General features: G+C 45.3%; 1 protein-coding gene across 9 annotated transcripts in view; it reads right to left on the bottom strand.

Annotated features, from left to right (window-relative positions):
• The window catches only part of LOC110529177 (ryanodine receptor 3), a 245,343-nt gene that overhangs the window by 47,259 nt on the left and 175,584 nt on the right, over positions 1 to 22,500 (bottom strand). For 8 of the 9 annotated variants that reach the window (XM_036984659.1, XM_036984663.1, XM_036984662.1 and 5 more), the window contains 21 exons: positions 19,236 to 19,456; positions 18,545 to 18,635; positions 17,636 to 17,776; positions 15,429 to 15,592; positions 15,121 to 15,199; positions 12,590 to 12,679; positions 10,434 to 10,568; positions 10,238 to 10,309; positions 8,759 to 8,834; positions 7,996 to 8,119; positions 6,702 to 6,817; positions 6,495 to 6,562; positions 6,276 to 6,397; positions 5,894 to 5,943; positions 4,102 to 4,162; positions 3,422 to 3,660; positions 2,994 to 3,075; positions 2,392 to 2,522; positions 1,653 to 1,771; positions 727 to 925; positions 267 to 361 (listed from right to left, as the gene is read on the bottom strand). In XM_036984659.1, coding sequence (XP_036840554.1) covers positions 267 to 361; positions 727 to 925; positions 1,653 to 1,771; positions 2,392 to 2,522; positions 2,994 to 3,075; positions 3,422 to 3,660; positions 4,102 to 4,162; positions 5,894 to 5,943; positions 6,276 to 6,397; positions 6,495 to 6,562; positions 6,702 to 6,817; positions 7,996 to 8,119; positions 8,759 to 8,834; positions 10,238 to 10,309; positions 10,434 to 10,568; positions 12,590 to 12,679; positions 15,121 to 15,199; positions 15,429 to 15,592; positions 17,636 to 17,776; positions 18,545 to 18,635; positions 19,236 to 19,456 — 2,475 coding nt within the window. The remainder of the gene's footprint in view (positions 1 to 266; positions 362 to 726; positions 926 to 1,652; positions 1,772 to 2,391; positions 2,523 to 2,993; positions 3,076 to 3,421; positions 3,661 to 4,101; positions 4,163 to 5,893; positions 5,944 to 6,275; positions 6,398 to 6,494; positions 6,563 to 6,701; positions 6,818 to 7,995; positions 8,120 to 8,758; positions 8,835 to 10,237; positions 10,310 to 10,433; positions 10,569 to 12,589; positions 12,680 to 15,120; positions 15,200 to 15,428; positions 15,593 to 17,635; positions 17,777 to 18,544; positions 18,636 to 19,235; positions 19,457 to 22,500) is intronic. The other variant, XM_036984658.1, reaches the window with a different exon arrangement.

Here is a 22,500-nt window from a genome sequence, read left to right on the forward strand (position 1 = left end):
CAGCCTTCAGCAGCTCCTCTATCACCACTTGGTGTCAGGAATTATGAAATGACTAAAAAAAGGGTTTCACTTTAATGGCACTAGCCTTGCTGCACTGTCAAGTCTTACGTCATTGTCACGCCAAACAATGACATAGGAGTCAGGAAATCAGCGCAAACAGATCTGGGATTCAAGTCAGTTGTGTGCTTGATCCTTGTGAATGATCCATGTAAAATTAACAACTGGACAGCAGTTCAAAGAATATGTTTAAATTCCTCTCATCTCACCTTCACTGTCTTCTTCCTGAGTTTCTCTAGAGTGGGCAGGAAGTGACTCCTCAGTAGGTCCGCAGCAGCCTTGCAGATGATTGGCTGAGAGTAGACTGCAAGGATACAGGAGAAACCAAATCGTATTTTCGTCTCACTGAGGAGTTGTTACACTAGTGTAATTATCCTTTCATAAAATGAGTTGTGGCTGGCAATGCTACACAGCACTTAGTATTTACCACTCATCATATTGCCCACCAAACTTGGCCAACTAGGTTCACACTCCTGCTAGGGTCAAACTTGGGTATCCTGTGTGCCATGAAACTGTATTAGCCCACTGAGCTAAAGCCTAGACATTGACTCAAGGAGCTAACACAAGTCTTCAGGTCTAAGGCAAAGTTCCTCAACACACGGGTGTGGTTCACCAAAACCTCCTCTGATAAAACGTTAGCCTCGAGGTAATAATAACCCAGTATCCCACCTGCGATCCGCTTCATCCAGGGAGCGTCGTCGATGCCCAGGTTGTTGTTGAGGATCTTCAGGATGTTCCCCAGGATGATGCTGAGGTGGTTGGAGCACACGGTGGTGCAGCAGGCTGTGTGTGGAGCAGAGTTCTCTGTTCCTTTCTCCCACCAGTAGGACAGGTAGTTACACAACATGGGCAGGATCACCTCAATCACCTGGAGGGAATGGGGATGGGACGACACCATATTAAGTAATAGTCACAATATTAAGCAATATTACGATTGTCAGGGTATTGAGCTATATCACCATAATTGTGATATTAAGTTATACCACGACAATCACAGTATTATAAAAATGAATGTCGTCACGCTAGCGTCACGCTAGCTGACATGGGCTAGTTGATCTGGACATTACTGACAAATTATAAATAGCTGTCTGAGGCCTGTAATGACTGACATGACAAGACGTGATGATGAACTACCTAATTTAGAAATTGTACCTTGTACATTCCACTATTACAACTTTCAAGAGTAAGTTTAAAGCTGGACTGAGTTCCTTAAAAAAATGGAAAATGGAAAAATAATTATGTTGGGGGGGGGGGGCTCTGCCCCTTGCGATCCCTCAGTTTGGGACCACTGCTCTATGCTAATTATTTCCTCTCCTTAAAGCTGAGATCTGCATGAAACAGTACCACTGGTCACAAAGGAGGAACATCCAGCTTCATGGTAAAACATACAGTGATAACAGATATAGAGATAACAGATATAGTGATAACAGATATAGAGATAACAGATAGAGTGATAACAGATAGAGTGATAACAGATATAGAGATAACAGATATAGAGATAACAGATATAGAGATAACAGATATAGAGATAACAGATATAGAGATAACAGATATAGTGATAACAGCATGTTAATTGCAGTCCAAGCCCTACTGACCTGTGGCATCTCTGTGTAGCGAGCTCCAGACTCTGAGATGTCGTTGATGTCCTTCAGCAGGCGATCCAGACGAGGCATCTCTGGACACATCTCCTCCACAGAGTCAGGCATACTCAAGACTGCACAGAGAACGGCACGGAGTTAGTCATTTTTTAAATATTTGTAAAATCTTTATTTAACTAGACAAGTCAGTTAAGAATACATTTTTATGTACAACGACGGCCTACACCGGCCAAAACCGGACGACGCTGGGCCAATTGTGTGCCGTCATATGGGACTCCCAATCACGACCAATCACAGCCTGGATCACCATCATATACCGTTAATATACAGTACATAGGACCGGTTTCCCAGACATTGATTAAACCTGGTCCTGGACTAAAATGCATGATCCTGGACTAGGCTTAACTGTGTCCAGGACAACGAACGGCCCTGTGTCCAGGACAACGAACGGCCCTGTGTCCAGGACAACGAACGGCCCTGTGTCCAGGACAACGTACGGCCCTGTGTCCAGGACAACGAACGGCCCTGTGTCCAGGACAACGAACGGCCCTGTGTCCAGGACAACGAACGGCCCTGTGTCCAGGACAACGAACGGCCCTGTGTCCAGGACAACGGCCCTGTGAGGATCTGGGTTGTTATCAATGGAAGAGGATCTGGGTTGTTATCAAGCATAGATTGGTCCTGATGAATTGGTAGTGTTATGACTCAGTATTGCGACTGCAGAGTAGTGACTTACTGGCCCTCTCTCGCGGTGTCTTGGTGTTGAAGACAGACAGGGGGTTGTGAGCGTTAAGATCAGGCTCCAGGAAAGCTACAGGCATGGCTCCTACCAGGGTGGCCAGACACTCCCCTAGGGCTGGTAGGTGCCTGGAGGGAACATACAGAGACATTAACACACACACACACACACAGACATTAACACACACACAGACATTAACACACACACACTTTAACACACACACCGAGACATTAACACACACACACACACACACATTAACACACACATAGACATTAACACAAACACAGACTTTAACACACACACACTTTAACACACACACACACACACACACACTTAAAGTAGATGTGTACATTGCTGCGTCACAGAGGAGAATGGAATTTATTTATTGCTAAAAATAGAACCAACACGTTTCGGCTTTCAGTCTTTTTCCTTTCTCTCACTTACAGCACTCAAACGTAACATAGAATACATAAAAGATTACAGACATTGCGATTTTTCCAGTCTGTGTTGGATGGAGTTTTTCTCCTCCAATAATGCAGAAAGATTTGATCACCGTCATCCTCTCGCCTGCAGTAGCTGATGTGATGAGGGCCTCATACCTCTCTATGAAGATGTGTTTCCCCGTGCCCAGTGAGTAGAGACAGGTCACGATGCGATAGCACGACAGCTGGACATCATCCACTGGAAAACACAACACACACAGGTCATATTTCCAGGCCAAGCTTCAGTCAATTTAACACTCTCTTTTTCAGAGAAGGCCACGATGGGCTTCCTGCTCAATCTGACTGCCACTGAGTGATCCTGTGATGCAATAATGTCAGGGTAAATTAATCAAGGGCTCGACCTGAATAAATTAATCAAGGGCTCGATAATTAGTTGACAAGTTGAATCAATTGTGCTTGCTCTGGAACACTTTAAATACAGGGAACAGCTGGGGCTCCCAGAGAAGAGGTTTGAAAACCATTGCTCTAAGTGGACAAGCGCGTGGTGCCTCCAGAGTAAATGAATTCAAATAACATCAATTCACCCAGCAGGTAGACTCCAAAGTTATGCATGGTGACATGTTCGAACAGAGCTGTGAGGATGGGCAGCAGAGCGGTGGTGGCGTAGGTGATGTTCTGGGTCAAGCCCTTCATCTGGCTCCGGGACTGGCTGAACTTCCCCAGCTTCAGCATTTCCAGGGTCTTCTCTAGGTCCTCCGCTGCGTTCTCAAATAACGTCCTGACCCCAGCCTTCACCATTTCTGAGCCTGACTTCATCACTGTCCTGAGAGGGGAGGAAGAGGACAGAAGGAGAGGTGTAAGAACGACGCCTTCACCATCTCTGAGCCTGACTTCATCACTGTCCTGAGACGGGAGGAAGAGGACAGAAGGAGAGGTGTAAGAACGACGCCTTCGCCATCTCTGAGCCTGACTTCATCACTGTCCAATAAAAAAATAGAGTTTCAAACCTCTCTGCCAATAACAGCGAGTTGTCGGTGTTCCCCTACCCACTAAGACAACTCCTAGACAGTCCAAGCTAAATTCTTGCTTGATAAATTGCTCTTCGCCAAGAAGCTATTTTTGTTTCTTTTTGACCATTTTAATTGAAAACAATCACAGTAAAGTGCTATATTTTTACCCAGAAATGATTTGATTTTGAGATGTTAAAAAACAGCTGCATTGGAAGACAGAGGTTTGTTCTACAGGCTCTATAAAAGACTCTTACCTTGTGTCCAGGGAATGAGCCAGGATGTGTAGACAGCTCACCATAACAGCCGAGTCGCTCCCTAAGAGAACACATTGTCATTGATATGGAAATCACTGAGTACAAGCAGCGCTGACCGAGTATAAAGTGTAAAGACCTGGCACACTGTTAAAGACCCGGCACACTGTTAAAGACCCGGCACACTGTTAAAGACCCGGCACACTGTTAAAGACCCGGCACACAGCTAAAGACCCGGCACACTGGTAAAGACCCGGCACACTGTTAAAGACCCGGCACACTGGTAAAGACCCGGCACACTGGTAAAGACCCGGCACACTGGTAAAGACCTGGCACACTGGTAAAGACCCGGCACACTGTTAAAGACCCGGCACACAGCTAAAGACCCGGCACACTGTTAAAGACCCGGCACACTGTTAAAGACCCGGCACACTGTTAAAGACCCGGCACACTGGTAAAGACCCGGCACACTGTTAAAGACCCGGCACACTGGTAAAGGTCCGGCACACTGGTAAAGGTCCGGCACACTGGTAAAGACCCGGCACACTGGTAAAGACCCGGCACACTGTTAAAGACCCGGCACACTGTTAAAGACCCGGCACACTGTTAAAGACCCGGCACACTGGTAAAGACCCGGCACACTGTTAATGACCCGGCACACTATTAAAGACCCGGCACACTGGTAAAGACCCGGCACACTGGTAAAGACCCGGCACACTGTTAAAGACCCGGCACACTGTTAAAGGTCCGGCACACTGGTAAAGGCCCGGCACACTGTTAAAGGTCCGGCACACTGGTAAAGGTCCGGCACACTGGTAAAGACCCGGCACACAGTTAAAGGCCCGGCACACTGTTAACGACCCGGCACACTGGTAAAGACCCGGCACACTGTTAAAGACCCGACACACTGTTAAAGACCCGGCACACTGGTAAAGACCCGGCACACTGTTAAAGGTCCGGCACACTGGTAAAGACCCGGCACACTGGTAAAGGCCCGGCACACTGTTAAAGGTCCGGCACACTGTTAAAGGTCCGGCACACTGGTAAAGACCCGGCACACTGTTAAAGACCCGGCACACTGGTAAAGACCCGGCACACTGTTAAAGACCCGGCACACTGGTAAAGACCCGGCACACTGGTAAAGACCCGGCACACTGTTAAAGACCCGGCACACTGGTAAAGGCCCGGCACACTGTTAAAGACCCGGCACACTGGTAAAGACCCGGCACACTGTTAAAGACCCGGCACACTGTTAAAGGTCCGGCACACTGGTAAAGGCCCGGCACACTGTTAAAGGTCCGGCACACTGGTAAAGGTCCGGCACACTGGTAAAGACCCGGCACACGGGTAAAGACCCGGCACACTGGTAAAGACCCGGCACACTGTTAAAGACCCGGCACACTGTTAAAGACCCGGCACACTGTTAAAGACCCGGCACACTGTTAAAGACCCGGCACACTGGTAAAGACCCGGCACACTGTTAAAGGTCCGGCACACTGGTAAAGACCCGGCACACTGGTAAAGACCCGGCACACTGGTAAAGACCCGGCACACTGTTAAAGACCCGGCACACTATTAAAGACCCGGCACACTGGTAAAGACCCGGCACACTGTTAAAGACCCGGCACACTGTTAAAGACCCGGCACACTGTTAAAGACCCGGCACACTGTTAAAGACCCGGCACACTGGTAAAGACCCGGCACACTGTTAAAGACCCGGCACACTGGTAAAGACCCGGCACACTGGTAAAGACCTTGACAGACAGGTAAAGACAATGACCGAGGTGGTCCTTACCAAAGAGGGAAATCCTGTGTCTGACAAGAGCTGCCATCTTACAGAACAGGCTGGAAAATAAAGGAGAGCAAAGGGAATGAAACAACCAGAGAAAGAAAGGAGAGAAGAACCAAGCAGGAAAACAAGAAAATAGCTCACAAGTTGTTCATGTTTATTGTAGTGCCCAGTCTGAAATCAACCCGTAACTACCTTCCCTAGACATGAGGCTAGGTGAACTTTCCTCCATATTGCTTACACCTATCTGATTCTCACAGGTCTATCGAAAGGTCTCTGACTAGACAAACTCTCATTAGAAGACTGTAGCTGGGGATTCTGTGTTGATTTCAGACTGGCAACATTATCATTCACCAGTGTGTCCAGTCCCACTTACAGGTTACCTTACCTAGTGATCATCTCCTTCTCTTTGTTAGAGGCGTAGCCACTGCTGCTCAGGTTCTTACTGGGCGAGGACAGGAAGTACATGCTGTGGTTCTTAAAGTACATGTCTATGAGAGGTAGCAGCACCTATAGGGCAGGGTGGGAGGAGAAGAGTTTAGAGAACTTATTCCACAGTGTCTACAATTAATTTATTGTCTATTGTTGAAAGACTTTACATCCATACCTTAGCAAAGAATTTTATTTCCTGATCGTGGGGTGATTTGTCTGTCTTTCCACTGGTGGCCATGGCCTCTGGGAAGAAAAAAACAAACATGTTCAAATATGTATAAAACTTAAACTAGACACTAACTTTGACTAAATTACATTCACATGAATTGTCAATTCCATATTTCAAAGCACATGGCTTAATTCAATGTCCGAGTGCACTCACCCAGGTGAGCAATGAACTCCTGAGCTGAGTCCACATACTTCAGAATCCTCTTGAGGAACGTGTAGGCAAACCTCTTCTCCATGGACGACGAGTCCTGCTCCATGTCTTTCAGGTCTCTGCAGAACATAAATAACAAACAATAGTACTTTATTGATCCCCAAAGGGGACATTTGTTTGCAGCAGTTAATATATAACTGTCATGAAAGCCTGTTTTATTCTGCTGAATACTGTTTTAGTCGGCTGATTAGTGTTTTAGTCTGCTGATTAGTGTTTTATTCTGCTGAATACTGTTTTAGTCGGCTGATTAGTGTTTTAGTCTGCTGATTAGTGTTTTAGTCTGCTGATTAGTGTTTTAGTCTGCTGAATACTGTTTTAGTCTGCTGATTACTGTTTTAGTCTGCTGAATACTGTTTTAGTCTGCTGATTAGTGTTTTAGTCTGCTGAATACTGTTTTAGTCGGCTGATTAGTGTTTTAGTCTGCTGATTAGTGTTTTAGTCTGCTGATTAGTGTTTTAGTCTGCTGAATACTGTTTTAGTCTGCTGATTAGTGTTTTAGTCTGCTGATTAGTGTTTTAGTCTGCTGATTAGTGTTTTAGTCTGCTGATTACTGTTTTAGTCTGCTGAATACTGTTTTAGTCTGCTGATTAGTGTTTTAGTCTGTTGATTAGTGTTTTAGTCTGCTGATTAGTGTTTTAGTCTGCTGATTAGTGTTTTAGTCTGCTGATTAGTGTTTTAGTCTGCTGATTAGTGTTTGTCTGCTGATTAGTGTTTTAGTCTGTTGATTAGTGTTTTAGTCTGCTGATTAGTGTTTTAGTCTGCTGATTAGTGTTTTAGTCTGCTGATTAGTGTTTTAGTCTGTTGATTAGTGTTTTAGTCTGCTGATTAGTGTTTTAGTCTGCTGATTAGTGTTTTAGTCTGTTGATTAGTGTTTTAGTCTGCTGATTAGTGTTTTAGTCTGCTGATGACTGTTTTTTTGATATTCTGATTTGTTAGAGACGATCCAATCTCTGACGAGTTTTGTTTTGTACAACACTCCTCGTGACCCTCGTCACCACAAACGACTTCATATGTAGCTAACGACAGAGCAGCTGAAGAACTTAGTGTGAGTCGTCAAGATAGAAGTTCAGGTGGTATCTCTTCCATTTCAAGACATTCAGTTGCCCACTGAACGTGACTTTGACAGAATGTAAGAAACTGTGATTGGCAGATTGATTGATTAACTGATTGCTTGCAATCCTCGGTGGTATCAGACAGGTGCAGTAAACAGGTGAGGTAGTTAGGGGGAGTCTCTGACCTGGTGATGATATATCCATTGATCTGCAGGAACTTAAAGAGATCCTGGGCCTTCTCCCTGTCTCTGTACTTCTCCTTGGCTGTCAGGGTGTCATAGGGCACCAGCAACGGGTGGCTCCCTCCTCCTGAGACAGACAGCACACATCAAACAGTGGCAACACGTTCACAAACGTACAGTCAAGTCTTACACAAGCTTAAATGTACACTTAGCATGCTGTATTCCTGGGTGGTTACTGAGGGTGCGTTTGTAAAGTCACTTTGGGGATCTATTCCGATTTCTGGTCTGTGCCAGAGAACAGAATAACTGAGGAATTAACGAATTTACGCGCAATACCCATTGAATAAGACTGGTGTCAGTAAACGTCAGGATAAAAAAAACGTAATTAAATTGTTACCAGCAGCACAGTTAATCACTAACACTCTGGATAACATGAAAACAGCCTAACCAGCTCTGCTAAGGAGAGTAAAATGGTCAGTGTGAGGTGTTCTCTCATTTGTTTCTGGAAGTAGCTAGCAAGGGAGCACATTTTAGCCAGTTAGGTTGGGTGCTTGAGTGCCTTTGTGTGGTCAGAACACTCGGATCAACCATACTCCTAGAACAGAGCATCCAGTGTGCGATCTGAACACTCCAAGAGAGAGCGAAATGCTCAGAATTGACAAACGTACAAATTCACTCTGGCACTCCAGAGTTAATTTACAAACACACCATGTATCTCATTGGGTGATTACAAGGGATGCCTGGGCCCTGTGACTGGACTACATACCTTTACTGTTCAGCTCAGTCTTCTTCTTCTTGGCCCAGATGTTGTGGTAGTTCTCTGCTACAACCTCCACCATCCCCTACAATGGGGAACACACACACATGGACATGGAGAACAATCACTTACTTGAACGTGTCACGGTGTACAACAGACCTGGGTTCCAATACCATTTGAAATCTTTCAAATACTTTTGAGTGTTTTCTTTAGCCTTCCTTAGAGTGGCAGGCGGGGTGGGGTTTGTACTTTTGGGACTGTTCTATTTGTCCTATTGTAATCTTAAACAAAGCACAACAAATTCCAATAGCATGTGAGCCCATGTCTGATGCACAGTACAGAGAAACAACCATGCCCCACAGAACACTGTACCTGCTTAGTAACATGACATCAGATATTTGTACCCTTTATTTAACTAGGCAAGTCAGTTAATAACAAATTATTATTTTCAATGACGGTCTAGGAACAGTGGGTTAACTGCCTTGTTCAGGAGCAGAACGACAGATTTGTACCTTGTCAGCTCGGGGGATTCGATCTCGCAAGCTTTCGGTTACTAGTCCCAACGCTCTAACCACTAGGCTACCTGCCTCTAACCACTAGGCTACCTGCCTCTAACCACTAGGCTACCTGCCTCTAACCACTAGGCTACCTGCCTCTAACCACTAGGCTACCTGCCTCTAACCACTAGGCTACCTGCCTCTAACCACTAGGCTACCTGCTCTAACCACTAGGCTACCTGCTCTAACCACTAGGCTACCTGCTCTAACCACTAGGCTACCTGCCTCTAACCACTAGGCTACCTGCCTCTAACCACTAGGCTACCTGCTCTAACCACTAGGCTACCTGCTCTAACCACTAGGCTACCTGCTCTAACCACTAGGCTACCTGCCTTTAACCACTAGGCTACCTGCCTCTAACTACTAGGCTACCTGCCTCTAACCACTAGGCTACCTGGCTCTAACCACTAGGCTACCCTGCCTCTAACCACTAGGCTACCTGCCTCTAACCACTAGGCTACCTGCCTCTAACCACCAGGCTACCTGCCTCTAACCACCAAGCTACCTGCCTCTAACCACCAGGCTACCTGTCTCTAACCACTAGGCTACCTGCCTCTAACCACTAGGCTACCTGCTTCTAACCACTAGGCTACCTGGCTCTAACCACTAGGCTACCCTGCCTCTAACCACTAGGCTACCTGCCTCTAACCACTAGGCTACCTGCCTCTAACCACCAGGCTACCTGCCTCTAACCACCAGGCTACCTGTCTCTAACCACTAGGCTACCTGCCTCTAACCACTAGGCTACCTGCTTCTAACCACTAGGCTACCTGCCTCTAACCACTAGGCTACCCTGCCGCCCCACCAGGACCCATATGACGTCATATTACATTATATAGTATCAGAATTTGATAAGAGGGTAAAACGTTCTGGAGGACATAGTTCAATGACATTAACGTAAACAACAGAGCAATTGTTCCATGGCAACAACCTGCAACTCTCTGGATAGAGTAATATTGTTCAGGTCCAAGGGTGGTTCCAGGATGAATTCATTATCGTTGTCCTGTCAACATTAAAACATAATAACAATGAATCAATAACTACAGAAATGGGTGATCTGACGGATCGACGTGGGGTGATGTTAGCCATTCAAAAAGAAAATGAAAACACACACACACACACACTACCTGAGTGGACTCGGAGATCTTGCTTTGTTTCTCGATGAACATGGCCTCCCCCTCTTTGGTCCTCTCCATGTTCCAACCCATTGCCAGCATGCTCTTTAAAGACTCCTTCACTGGCCAACGGTATGTTTCCCTCTCCTACACAGGGAGGACACAGGCACACACACTGGGTAAATGACCCTTTGAATTATTTCTGTCACAATTAATACACTAATCTCACGTGACAGATCGTTAGCTAGCTATCTGGATTCTGAGGTTAGTGTTATAGTATCAACAGTACCTTCACACTGAGTGACAGTTATAGTATCAACAGTACCTTCACACTGAGTGACAGGTTAGTGTTATAGTATCAACAGTACCTTCACACTGAGTGACAGTTATAGTATCAACAGTACCTTCACACTGAGTGACAGGTTAGTGTTATAGTATCAACAGTACCTTCACACTGAGTGACAGATTAGTGTTATAGTATCAACAGTACCTTCACACTGAGTGACAGATTAGTGTTATAGTATCAACAGTACCTTCACACTGAGTGACAGGTTAGTGTTATAGTATCAACAGTACCTTCACACTGAGTGACAGGTTAGTGTTATAGTATCAACAGTACCTTCACACTGAGTGACAGGTTAGTGTTATAGTATCAACAGTACCTTCACACTGAGTGACAGGTTAGTGTTATAGTATCAACAGTACCTTCACACTGAGTGATAGGTTAGTGTTATAGTATCAACAGTACCTTCACACTGAGTGACAGGTTAGTGTCATAGTATCAACAGTACCTTCACACTGAGTGACAGGTTAGTGTTATAGTATCAACAGTACCTTCACACTGAGTGACAGATTCGTGTTATAGTATCAACAGTACCTTCACACTGAGTGACAGGTTAGTGTTATAGTATCAACAGTACCTTCACACTGAGTGACAGGTTAGTGTTATAGTATCAACAGTACCTTCACACTGAGTGATAGGTTAGTGTTATAGTATCAACAGTACCTTCACACTGAGTGACAGGTTAGTGTTATAGTATCAACAGTACCTTCTCACTGAGTGACAGGTTATTGCTATAGTATCAACAGTACCTTCACACTGAGTGACAGGTTAGTGTTATAGTATCAACAGTACCTTCACACTGAGTGACAGGTTATTGCTATAGTATCAACAGTACCTTCACACTGAGTGACAGGAGTTAGGCCAGGAGTTAGGCCATGTTAGGGCCAGGAGTTAGGCTAGGAATGAGGCCATGTTAGGCCAGTATTTAGGCCAGGAGTTAGGCCATGTTAGACCATGTTAGGCCAGGAGTTAGGCTAGGAATGAGGCCATGTTAGGCCAGGAGTTAGGCCAGGAATTCGGCGATGTACAGTTTAAGTCGGAAGTTTACATACACCTTAGCCAAATACATTTAAACTCAGTTTTCACAACAGTACCTTCACACTGAGTGACAGGTTAGTGTTATAGTATCAACAGTACCTTCACACTGAGTGACAGATTAGTGTTATAGTATCAACAGTACCTTCACACTGAGTGACAGGTTAGTGTTATAGTATCAACAGTACCTTCACACTGAGTGATAGGTTAGTGTTATAGTATCAACAGTACCTTCACACTGAGTGACAGATTAGTGTTATAGTATCAACAGTACCTTCACACTGAGTGACAGATTAGTGTTATAGTATCAACAGTACCTTCACACTGAGTGACAGGTTAGTGTTATAGTATCAACAGTACCTTCACACTGAGTGACAGGTTATTGCTATAGTATCAACAGTACCTTCACACTGAGTGACAGGTTAGTGTTATAGTATCAACAGTACTTTCACACTGAGTGACAGGTTAGTGTTATAGTATCAACAGTACCTTCACACTGAGTGACAGGTTAGTGTTATAGTATCAACAGTACCTTCACACTGAGTGACAGGTTATTGCTATAGTATCAACAGTACCTTCTCACTGAGTGACAGGTTATTGCTATAGTATCAACAGTACCTTCACACTGAGTGACAGGTTAGTGTTATAGTATCAACAGTACCTTCACACTGAGTGACAGGTTATTGCTATAGTATCAACAGTACCTTCACACTGAGTGACAGGTTATTGCTATAGTATCAACAGTACCTTCACACTGAGTGACAGGTTAGTGTTATAGTATCAACAGTACCTTCTCACTGAGGGATTTATACGGCTTCAACAGTGGGTGAGTTTTAGCCTTGTCATCCACACTCTCTCCCATTTTCCAACCCGCTGTCACCTGGAAATCAAGAATTAGGCCTTGTTAGTCCAGGAGTTAGGCCAGGAGTTAGGCCATGTTAGGCCAGGAGTTAGGCCAGGAGTTAGGCCATGTTAGGCCAGGAGTTAGGCCAGGAGTTAGGCCATGTTAGGGCCAGGAGTTAGGCTAGGAATGAGGCCATGTTAGGCCAGTATTTAGGCCAGGAGTTAGGCCATGTTAGACCATGTTAGGCCAGGAGTTAGGCTAGGAATGAGGCCATGTTAGGCCAGGAGTTAGGCCAGGACTTAGGCCAGGATTTAGGCCAGGACTTAGGCCAGGATTTAGGCTATGTTAGGCCAGGAATTAGGCCATGTTTGGCCAGGAATTTGGCCAGGAGTTTGGCCATGTTAGGCCAGGAATTCGGCGATGTACAGTTTAAGTCGGAAGTTTACATACACCTTAGCCAAATACATTTAAACTCAGTTTTCACAATTCCTGACATTTAATCCTAGTAAAAATTCCCTGTTTTAGGTCAGTTAGGATCACCACTTTATTTTAAGATGTGAAATGTCAGAATAATAGTAGAGAATTATTTATTTCAGATTTGATTTCTTTAGTCACATTCCCAGTGGGTCAAAAATGTACATACTGTCACGACCCCTCCTCTGCAGTGCAGGGGCGGTTCCTCCTGCAGGCAGAGGAGGGTCGTTAGTGATTGGAGTCACCTGGGCTCAGGGTATTTGAACGGCTTCACTAATCACTCGTCTTTTTCTCTCTGTCTCTCTGCTCCTCCAGGTATGATCCTGTTTTGTTTGTTCCTTTGTCGTTTTGCATAGTTTTCACTCAGTCATTCACCCACACAGATTCACGCACCCCTGCACTTTACATACACCTTACATTATGATACTTCCACACCTCATTCCTTTTTCTTTGGTTAAAGTTAATAGTTTTGGTTTACAATAAAGAACCTTTTTGATTGGCCGATACCTGTTGTTTGTGTCCCCTCATTTTTGCTACAGGCTATGAGCCGGCCTGTGACACTACACTCAATTAGTATTTGGTAGCATTGCCTTCAAATTGTTTAACTTGGGTCAAATGTTTCGGGTAGCTTTCCACAAGCTTCCCACAATAAAAAGTTGGGTGAATTTTGGCCTATTCCTCCTGACAGAGCTGGTGTAACTGAGTCAGGTTTGTAGGCCTCCTTGCTCGCACACGCTTTTTCAGTTCTGCCCACAAATTTTTTATGGGATTGAGATCAGGACTTTGTGATAGCCACTCAAAAACGTTGACTTTGTTGTCCTTAAGCCATTTTGCCACAACTTTGGAAGTATGCTTGGGGTCATTGCCCATTTGGAAGACCCATTTGCGATCAAGCTTTAACTGATGTCTTGAGATGTTGCTTCAATATATCCACCTAATTTTCCTTCCTCATGTACCATCTATTTTGTGAAGTGCACCAGTCACTCCTGCAGCAAAGCACCCCCAGAACATGATGCTGCCACCCCCGTGCTTCACTGTTGGGATGGTGTTCTTCGGCTTCCAAGGCTCCCCCTTTTACCTCCAAACATAATGATGGCCATTATGGCCAAACAGTTCTATTTTTGTTTCATCAAACAAGAGGACATTTCTCCAAAAAGTACGATCTTTGTCCCCATGTGCAGTTGCAATCTGTGATCTGGCTTTTTTTATGGCGGTTTTGGAGCAGTGGCTTCTGCCTTGCTGAGCGGCCTTTCAGGTTATGTCGATATAGGACTCGTTTTACTGTGGATATAGATACTTTTGTACCTGTTTTCTACAGCATCTTCACAAGGTCCTTTGCTGTTGTTCTGGGACTAATTTGCACTTTTCGCACAGTACGTTCATCTCTAGGAGACAGCGTGTGTCTCCTTCCTGACGGCTGTGTGGACCCATGGTGTTTATACTTGCGCACTATTGTTTGTACAGATGAATGTGGTATCTTCAGGAATTTGGAAATTGCTCCCAAGATGAACCAGATTTTTGTCTTGGCTGATTTCTTTTGATTTTCCCATGATGTCAAGCAAAGAGGCCCTGAGTTTGAAGGTAGGCCTTGAAATACATCCACAGGTACACCTCCAATTGACTCAAATGATGTCAATTAGCCTATCAGAAGCTTCTAAAGCCATGACATCATTTTCTGGAATTTTTCAAGCTGTTTAAAGGCACAGTCAACTTAGTGTATGTAAACTTCAGACCCACTGGAATTGTGGGTCAGTGAATTATAAGTGAACTAATCTGTCTGTAAACAACTGTTGGAAAAATGTCCCTGTGTCATGCACAAAGTCCTAACCGACTTGCCAAAACCATAGTTTGTTAACAAGACATTTGTGGAGTGTTTGAAAAACAAGTTTTAATGACTCCAACCGAAGTGTATGTAAACTTTCGACTTCAACTGTATATACCTTACATTTAAACTTATATACAGGAAAGACAGTGTCTGAACCTAGTTGTTGAGGTTACAGTACCTTCTCTGAGGACCACTTGACGTGGGAATGCTCTGCAAACTTGTTGGCAATGTAGTCCAGTTTCTCTGGAAGGGAGATACTAGAAAGAAGGAGGAGACAGACACCACTGTTAGTCCTTCACTTCAATACAGCCTAGACATCTAGTGCAGTAAGGGTTAGTCTCACTCTGCTCCCATCTTTTAGTCCTATATGGTGTCATAATGAGCCTGTGTGTTCTGGGGATTCTGACCTTCATGTCCTAGTTTTGGTAATTTGTGTTCAATAAGAGCATTTACATGTCAAAGTATCTCTCTCCCTGGGCCACTTACTTGGCAGTGTTGATGGGTTTGGGGTCGAAGTTGCCGTGTGCATCCACAGACGCCTGCTTCTCCAAGGTGGCACCAGGGCTGGCATCCACATAGTCAGGTGGCAACGCCCCAGCGGTAGCACTCAGACAGGCCATGCCAGTCTTGAACAGGTCAGAGTCAAACTTCTGTATGGGGGGAGACAAACAGAGACAGGGGAAACAGAGGGGTGAGGTAATAAATAGAGACAGAGGAGACAGAGGGGTGAGGTAACACAGGGACAGTGGAGACAGAGGGGTGAGGTAATAAATAGAGACAAGGGAGACAGAGGGGTGAGGTAATAAATAGAGACAGGGGAAACAGAGGGGTGAGGTAATAAATAGAGACAGGGGAGACAGGGGGGTGAGGTAATAAATAGAGACAGGGGAGACAGAGGTGTGAGGTAATAAATAGAGACAGGGGACACAGAGTGGTGAGGTAATAAATAGAGACAGGGGAGACAGAGGGGTGAGGTAATAAATAGAGACAGGGGAGACAGAGGGGTGAGGTAATAAATAGAGACAGGGGAGACAGAGGGGTGAGGTAACACAGAGACAGGGGTGACAGAGGGGTGAGGTAATAAATAGAGACGGGAGACAGAGGGGTGAGGTAATAAATAGAGACAGAGGAAACAGAGGGGTGAGGTAATAAATAGAGACAGGGGAGACAGAGGGGTGAGGTAATAAATAGAGACAGGGGGAGACAGAGGGGTGAGGTAATAAATAGAGACAGGGGGAGACAGAGGGGTGAGGTAATAAATAGAGACAGAGGAGACAGAGGGGTGAGGTAATAAATAGAGACAGGGGAGACAGAGGGGTGAGGTAATAAATAGAGACAGGGGAGACAGAGGGGTGAGGTAATAAATAGAGACAGGGGAGACAGAGGGGTGAGGTAATAAATTGAGACAGGGGAGACAGAGGGGTGAGGTAATAAATAGAGACAGGGGAGACAGAGGGGTGAGGTAATAAATAGAGACAGGGGAGACAGAGGGGTGAGGTAATAAATAGAGACAGGGGAGACAGAGGGGTGAGGTAACAAATAGATATTAGAAAGTCTTCCAGACTATCTGTTACTTTATCTCTTTCTCTCGTTCTATCTCTCTCTGCTGCTCTCTTAGACAGGGGCAGTTGGGTCAAAAGAGGACAGACAGAGAGAGAGAGAGAGAGAGAGAGGGGAGCAGAATGAGAAAGAGAGAGCGAGAGGAAGAGAAGGGCATAGGGGGAGAGAGAGAGAGAAACACTGCAGAGCCCCATAGCAGTGATCTGTCACAGTCTGATAAATGATTAATCTATTTCATATTTCAGCGACACTCCAGCTCGGTTCACAGTCCTCTTCCACTGTGTTTCTCTCTCTCTCTCTAATTCTCTCTCTCATTCACACTACCAGGAATCTGTTACCAAGAGTGACACTCACACTACCAGGAATCTGTTACCAAGAGAGACACACACACTACCAGGAATCTGTTACCAAGAGAGACACACACATTACCAGGAATCTGTTACCTAGAGAGACACTCACACTACCAGGAATCTGTTACCTAGAGAGACACACACACTACCAGGAATCTGTTACCTAGAGAGACACACACTACCAGGAATCTGTTACCTAGAGAGACACTCATACTACCAGGAATCTGTTACCTAGAGAGACACTCACACTACCAGGAATCTGTTACCTAGAGAGACACTCACACTACTAGGAATCTGTTACCTAGAGAGACACTCACACTACCAGGAATCTGTTACCTAGAGAGACACTCACACTACCAGGAATCTGTTACCTAGAGAGACACTCATACTACCAGGAATCTGTTACCTAGAGAGACACTCATACTACCAGGAATCTGTTACCTAGAGAGACACTCACACTACCAGGAATCTGTTACCTAGAGAGACACTCACACTACCAGGAATCTGTTACCTAGAGAGACACTCACACTACCAGGAATCTGTTACCTAGAGAGACACTCACACTACCAGGAATCTGTTACCTAGAGAGACACTCACACTACCAGGAATCTGTTACCTAGAGAGACACTCACACTACCAGGAATCTGTTACCTAGATGCAAGTCAGTCGGGAGTAAAGTAATGTACTGTAACCCCTTAAGCCTTCATTAGCATCCTATTAAAGCAGAGCTGAGGGACAACACAGGGTCTGTAGACTACACATAACAGTACCGTCCATCTGTACCTTCGCTGAGAGGGAGTCGAATATTCCCCAGAAGAGTTTCTTGGTGAGCAACAGTTCTTCCTCTGAGGCCATGCCGGAGCTCCCCAGACCCGAGGGAAGACAGTAGTACTTCCAGCTCTGCTCATAGTGTTCAGTCAACAGCTGGAGGAAACACAAAGAGACAACAGTTGACTAGTGTTGACAAACCCTCAGGTTCCCTTGATGATAGATATAGCAGCTCAGTGCTGATGTAAACCAGGGTAATGATATGATTCGTACTTCAGAGCTGTGAGAAAGACTGTCATAACATGACTGCTTGTCCTTTTTAAACATTTCCTCTGTGGCAACGGTCAGCAACACAAACAAACTGTTCTTATGGTCATTCTCCTATCACACAGAGAAGGAGAGATATCTCACCCTGAGTGGCATCTTGAAGTACTCTGTGAGCATGGGATCTTACCCTGAGTGGCATCTTGCAGTACTCTGTGAGAATGGGATCTTACCCTGAGTGGCATCTTGCAGTACTCTGTGAGCATGGGATCTTACCCTGAGTGGCATCTTGCAGTACTCTGTGAGAATGGGATCTTACCCTGAGGGGCATCTTGCAGTACTCTGTGAGAATGGGATCTTACCCTGAGTGGCATCTTGCAGTACTCTGTGAGCATGGGATCTTACCCTGAGTGGCATCTTGCACTCTGTGAGCATGGGATCTTACCCTGAGTGGCATCTTGCAGTACTCTGTGAGAATGGGATCTTACCCTGAGGGGCATCTTGCAGTACTCTGTGGGAATGGGATCTTACCCTGAGTGGCATCTTGCAGTACTCTGTGAGAATGGGATCTTACCCTGAGGGGCATCTTGCAGTACTCTGTGAGAATGGGATCTTACCCTGAGGGGCATCTTGCAGTACTCTGTGAGAATGGGATCTTACCCTGAGGGGCATCTTGCAGTACTCTGTCAGCAGGGGAACATCGAACACCAGACGTCTCAGCAGCTGTTGCATCATGGAAGGGCGCAGGTGTCTGTAGGGCAGCAGGGGGAAGAGAGAGCTGTGATTGACACACAGTCAGATACGAACATATCTCAGGTTGGAATATAAGGCTCTAACTAGGGTCGCACACGTCAGTAACTTTTACAACATTCCCAGCTTTTCCAGGAACCCCAGTTGGAAGATTCCCAGAATCAGGAAATAAGCAGTGAATACTCCGACCGGTATTTTTGGGAAAAATACATTTTGTGAAAGTTAACAAAATTTTGCAAGCTCTGCCATAAAGCTACCACCGTTACAGATTGGTTGATCATTGTCATGACAACACCACAGTTACAGATTGGTTGATCATTGTCATGACAACACCACAGTTACACATTGGTTGATCATTGTCATGACAAGACCACAGTTACAGATTGGTTGATCATTGTCATGACAACACCACAGTTACAGATTGGTTGATCATTGTCATGACAACACCACAGCTACAGATTGGTTGATCATTGTCATGACAACACCACAGCTACAGATTGGTTGGTCATTGTCATGACAACACCACAGCTACAGCAGAGCCCAGGGCATCAACAGAGCCTTAGAGGTTTATAACATGGTGCTAGTCTGTGTTAGTTCTTACTTGCAGATGGCAAGCAGACACTCCTCGATAGAGTCTCTCTGGGCCTTGGTGAGGGAGCGGCCCTTGGACAGCCGATAGATAGTGTGGAGGGTAGAGTCGATGAGCGCCGCGTAGTGCTCCGTGCCCGAGAAGTGGCCAGCACACCTGGTCAGCAGGGGAAGCAGGGCCGAACCGATGTACCTGTTCATGGCCAGAGCTGTCTCTGTGGTGCTTAGCACATCCTACAGGCCAGAGGACAGACTGACATGTTAGTGAATGACAGAGGATAGACCAGAGGTCAACAGACTGACGTTAGGGAATGACAGAGGATAGACCAGAGGTCAACAGACTGACGTTAGGGAATGACAGAGGATAGACCAGAGGTCAACAGACTGACGTTAGGGAATGACAGAGGATAGACCAGAAGTCAACCCCAACACTTGACCTCTTGAAGTACGGTTGTTTCATGCTGAGTTTCTCCCTAAAGCATCACTACAATGTGACTACAATCCTCACAAACCACTGATTCGGGACATCTACAGGCTAGGTTTTATTTTAATTTGATTTAAAAAAAAATTTTTTTTACCTTGTCAGCTCGGGGATTCGATCTAGCAAACTTTCGGTTACTAGTCCAACGCTCTAAACCACTAGGCTACCTGCCTCTAAACCACTAGGCTACCTGCCTCTAAACCACTAGTCCAACGCTCTAAACCACTAGGCTACCTGCCTCTAAACCACTAGGCTACCTGCCTCTAAACCACTAGGCTACCTGCCTCTAAACCACTAAGCTACCTGCCTCTAAACCACTAGGCTACCTGCCTCTAAACCACTAGGCTACTTGCCTCTAAACCACTAGGCTACCTGCCTCTAAACCACTAGGCTACCTGCCTCTAAACCACTAGGCTACCTGCCTCTAAACCACTAGGCTACCTGCCTCTAAACCACTAGGCTACCTGCCTCTAAACCACTAGGCTACCTGCCTCTAAACCACTAGGATACCTGCCTCTAAACCACTAGGCTACCTGCCTCTAAACCACTAGGCTACCTGCCTCTAAACCACTAGGCTGCCTGCCTCTAAACCACTAGGATACCTGCCTCTAAACCACTAGGCTACCTGCCTCTAAACCACTAGGCTACCTGCCTCTAAACCACTAGGCTACCTGCCTCTAAACCACTAGGCTACCTGCCTCTAAACCACTAGGCTACCTGCCTCTAAACCACTAGGCTACCTGCCTCCCCAACCTAGCAGGTTCCAACATAGCACTAACCCACCCGTTCAGCTTAACAACTATTCATTAGAGCTGGGCTGAAAGAAAAGCCGGTCCACCCAACAACTCTCCTGGACCAACGGTTGGTTGGTGACTGACTAACCACCGTTACACAACAATTTGAGAGAATCTCGGCATGTCAAGTACACAACCATGAATCAAAGGACTGAGTTCGGTTCCACCTGTGTGTTAGACATTATCCCTGAGGTCACAGTGACCTCTAAGGCAGACGGTTTCAGCAGGCATTGAGATAAATGGGGACTGTCAGCGTCGCTTTCTCTCTCTCTCCCAAGGGATTATGGTCCCATGGCAACGGTCTCCCATGGCTACAGTTTCCGTGCCAGCATGGGGAATACTAATCCTCCCCCACAGGACCAGATGGAGCTGGGATGAAAGAAGTTTTATCTTATTTTTTAAAGGATGAGTAAACTGAACTAAGGTTTAACAGACTTTTCTTGTTTTGATGGATGCACAACGAACTTGATTCACATTGATCCACAACGAACTTGATTCACATGGATCCACAACGAACTTGATTCACATTGATCCACAACGAACTTGATTCACATTGATCCACAACGTACTTGATTCACATTGATCCACATTGAACTTGAATCACATTGATCCACATTGAACTTGATTCACATTGATCCACAACGAACTTGAATCACATGGATCCACAACGAACTTGATTCACATTGATCCACAACGAACTTGATTCACATGGATCCACAACGTACTTGATTCACATTGATCCACATTGAACTTGATTCACATTGATCCACAACGAACTTGAATCACATGGATCCACAACGAACTTGATTCACATTGATCCACAACGAACTTGATTCACATGGATCCACAACGTACTTGATTCACATTGATCCACATTGAACTTGAATCACATTGATCCACATTGAACTTGATTCACATTGATCCACAACGAACTTGAATCACATGGATCCACAACGAACTTGATTCACATTGATCCACAACGAACTTGATTCACATGGATCCACAACGTACTTGATTCACATTGATCCACATTGAACTTGATTCACATTGATCCACAACGAACTTGAATCACATGGATCCACAACGAACTTGATTCACATTGATCCACAACGAACTTGATTCACATGGATCCACAACGTACTTGATTCACATTGATCCACATTGAACTTGAATCACATTGATCCACATTGAACTTGATTCACATTGATCCACAACGAACTTGAATCACATGGATCCACAACGAACTTGATTCACATTGATCCACAACGAACTTGATTCACATGGATCCACATTGAACTTGATTCACATTGATCCACATTGAACTTGATTAACATGGATTCACATTGAACTTGATTCACATTGATTCACATTGAACCTGATTCACTTGGACCAAGGTGCAAAACAGCAGTCAATATTTACACCTCATCAACTCTGTTACTGTCGTCATTAGAGCTGTTTGATAAACATGTTGTTACACGTACAAGAGGTTATTTATTACAAACTATGGAGAGAGGACGAAGGAATAGATGTATTGATTGGTTGATTGATATGTGAATGTTTGCTGTGTTTTCTCATTGACTGACTGACCAACCAAAGACTCTCTCCTACTCACCATGTCCAGGGAAGACTGACTGGTTCACTGACTGACTGACTGACTGACTGACTGACTGACTGGTTCACTAACTGACTGACTGGTTCACTGACTGACTGACAGTGACTGACTGACTGACTGGTTCACTGACTGACTGACTGGTTCACTGACTGACTGACTGGTTCACTAACTGACTGACTGTTCACTGACTGGTTCACTGACTGACTGACTGACTGACTGGTTCACTGACTGACTGACTGGTTCACTGACTGACTGACAGGTTTACTGACTGACTGACTGACTGGTTCACTGACCGACTGACTGACTGACTGGTTCACTGACTGACTGACTAGTTCACTGACTGACTGACAGGTTTACTGACTGACTGACTCACTGACTGGTTCACTGACTG

This window comes from Oncorhynchus mykiss, chromosome 8, assembly GCF_013265735.2.
Source record: "Oncorhynchus mykiss isolate Arlee chromosome 8, USDA_OmykA_1.1, whole genome shotgun sequence".
In the NCBI taxonomy this organism is placed as follows: domain Eukaryota; kingdom Metazoa; phylum Chordata; class Actinopteri; order Salmoniformes; family Salmonidae; genus Oncorhynchus; species Oncorhynchus mykiss.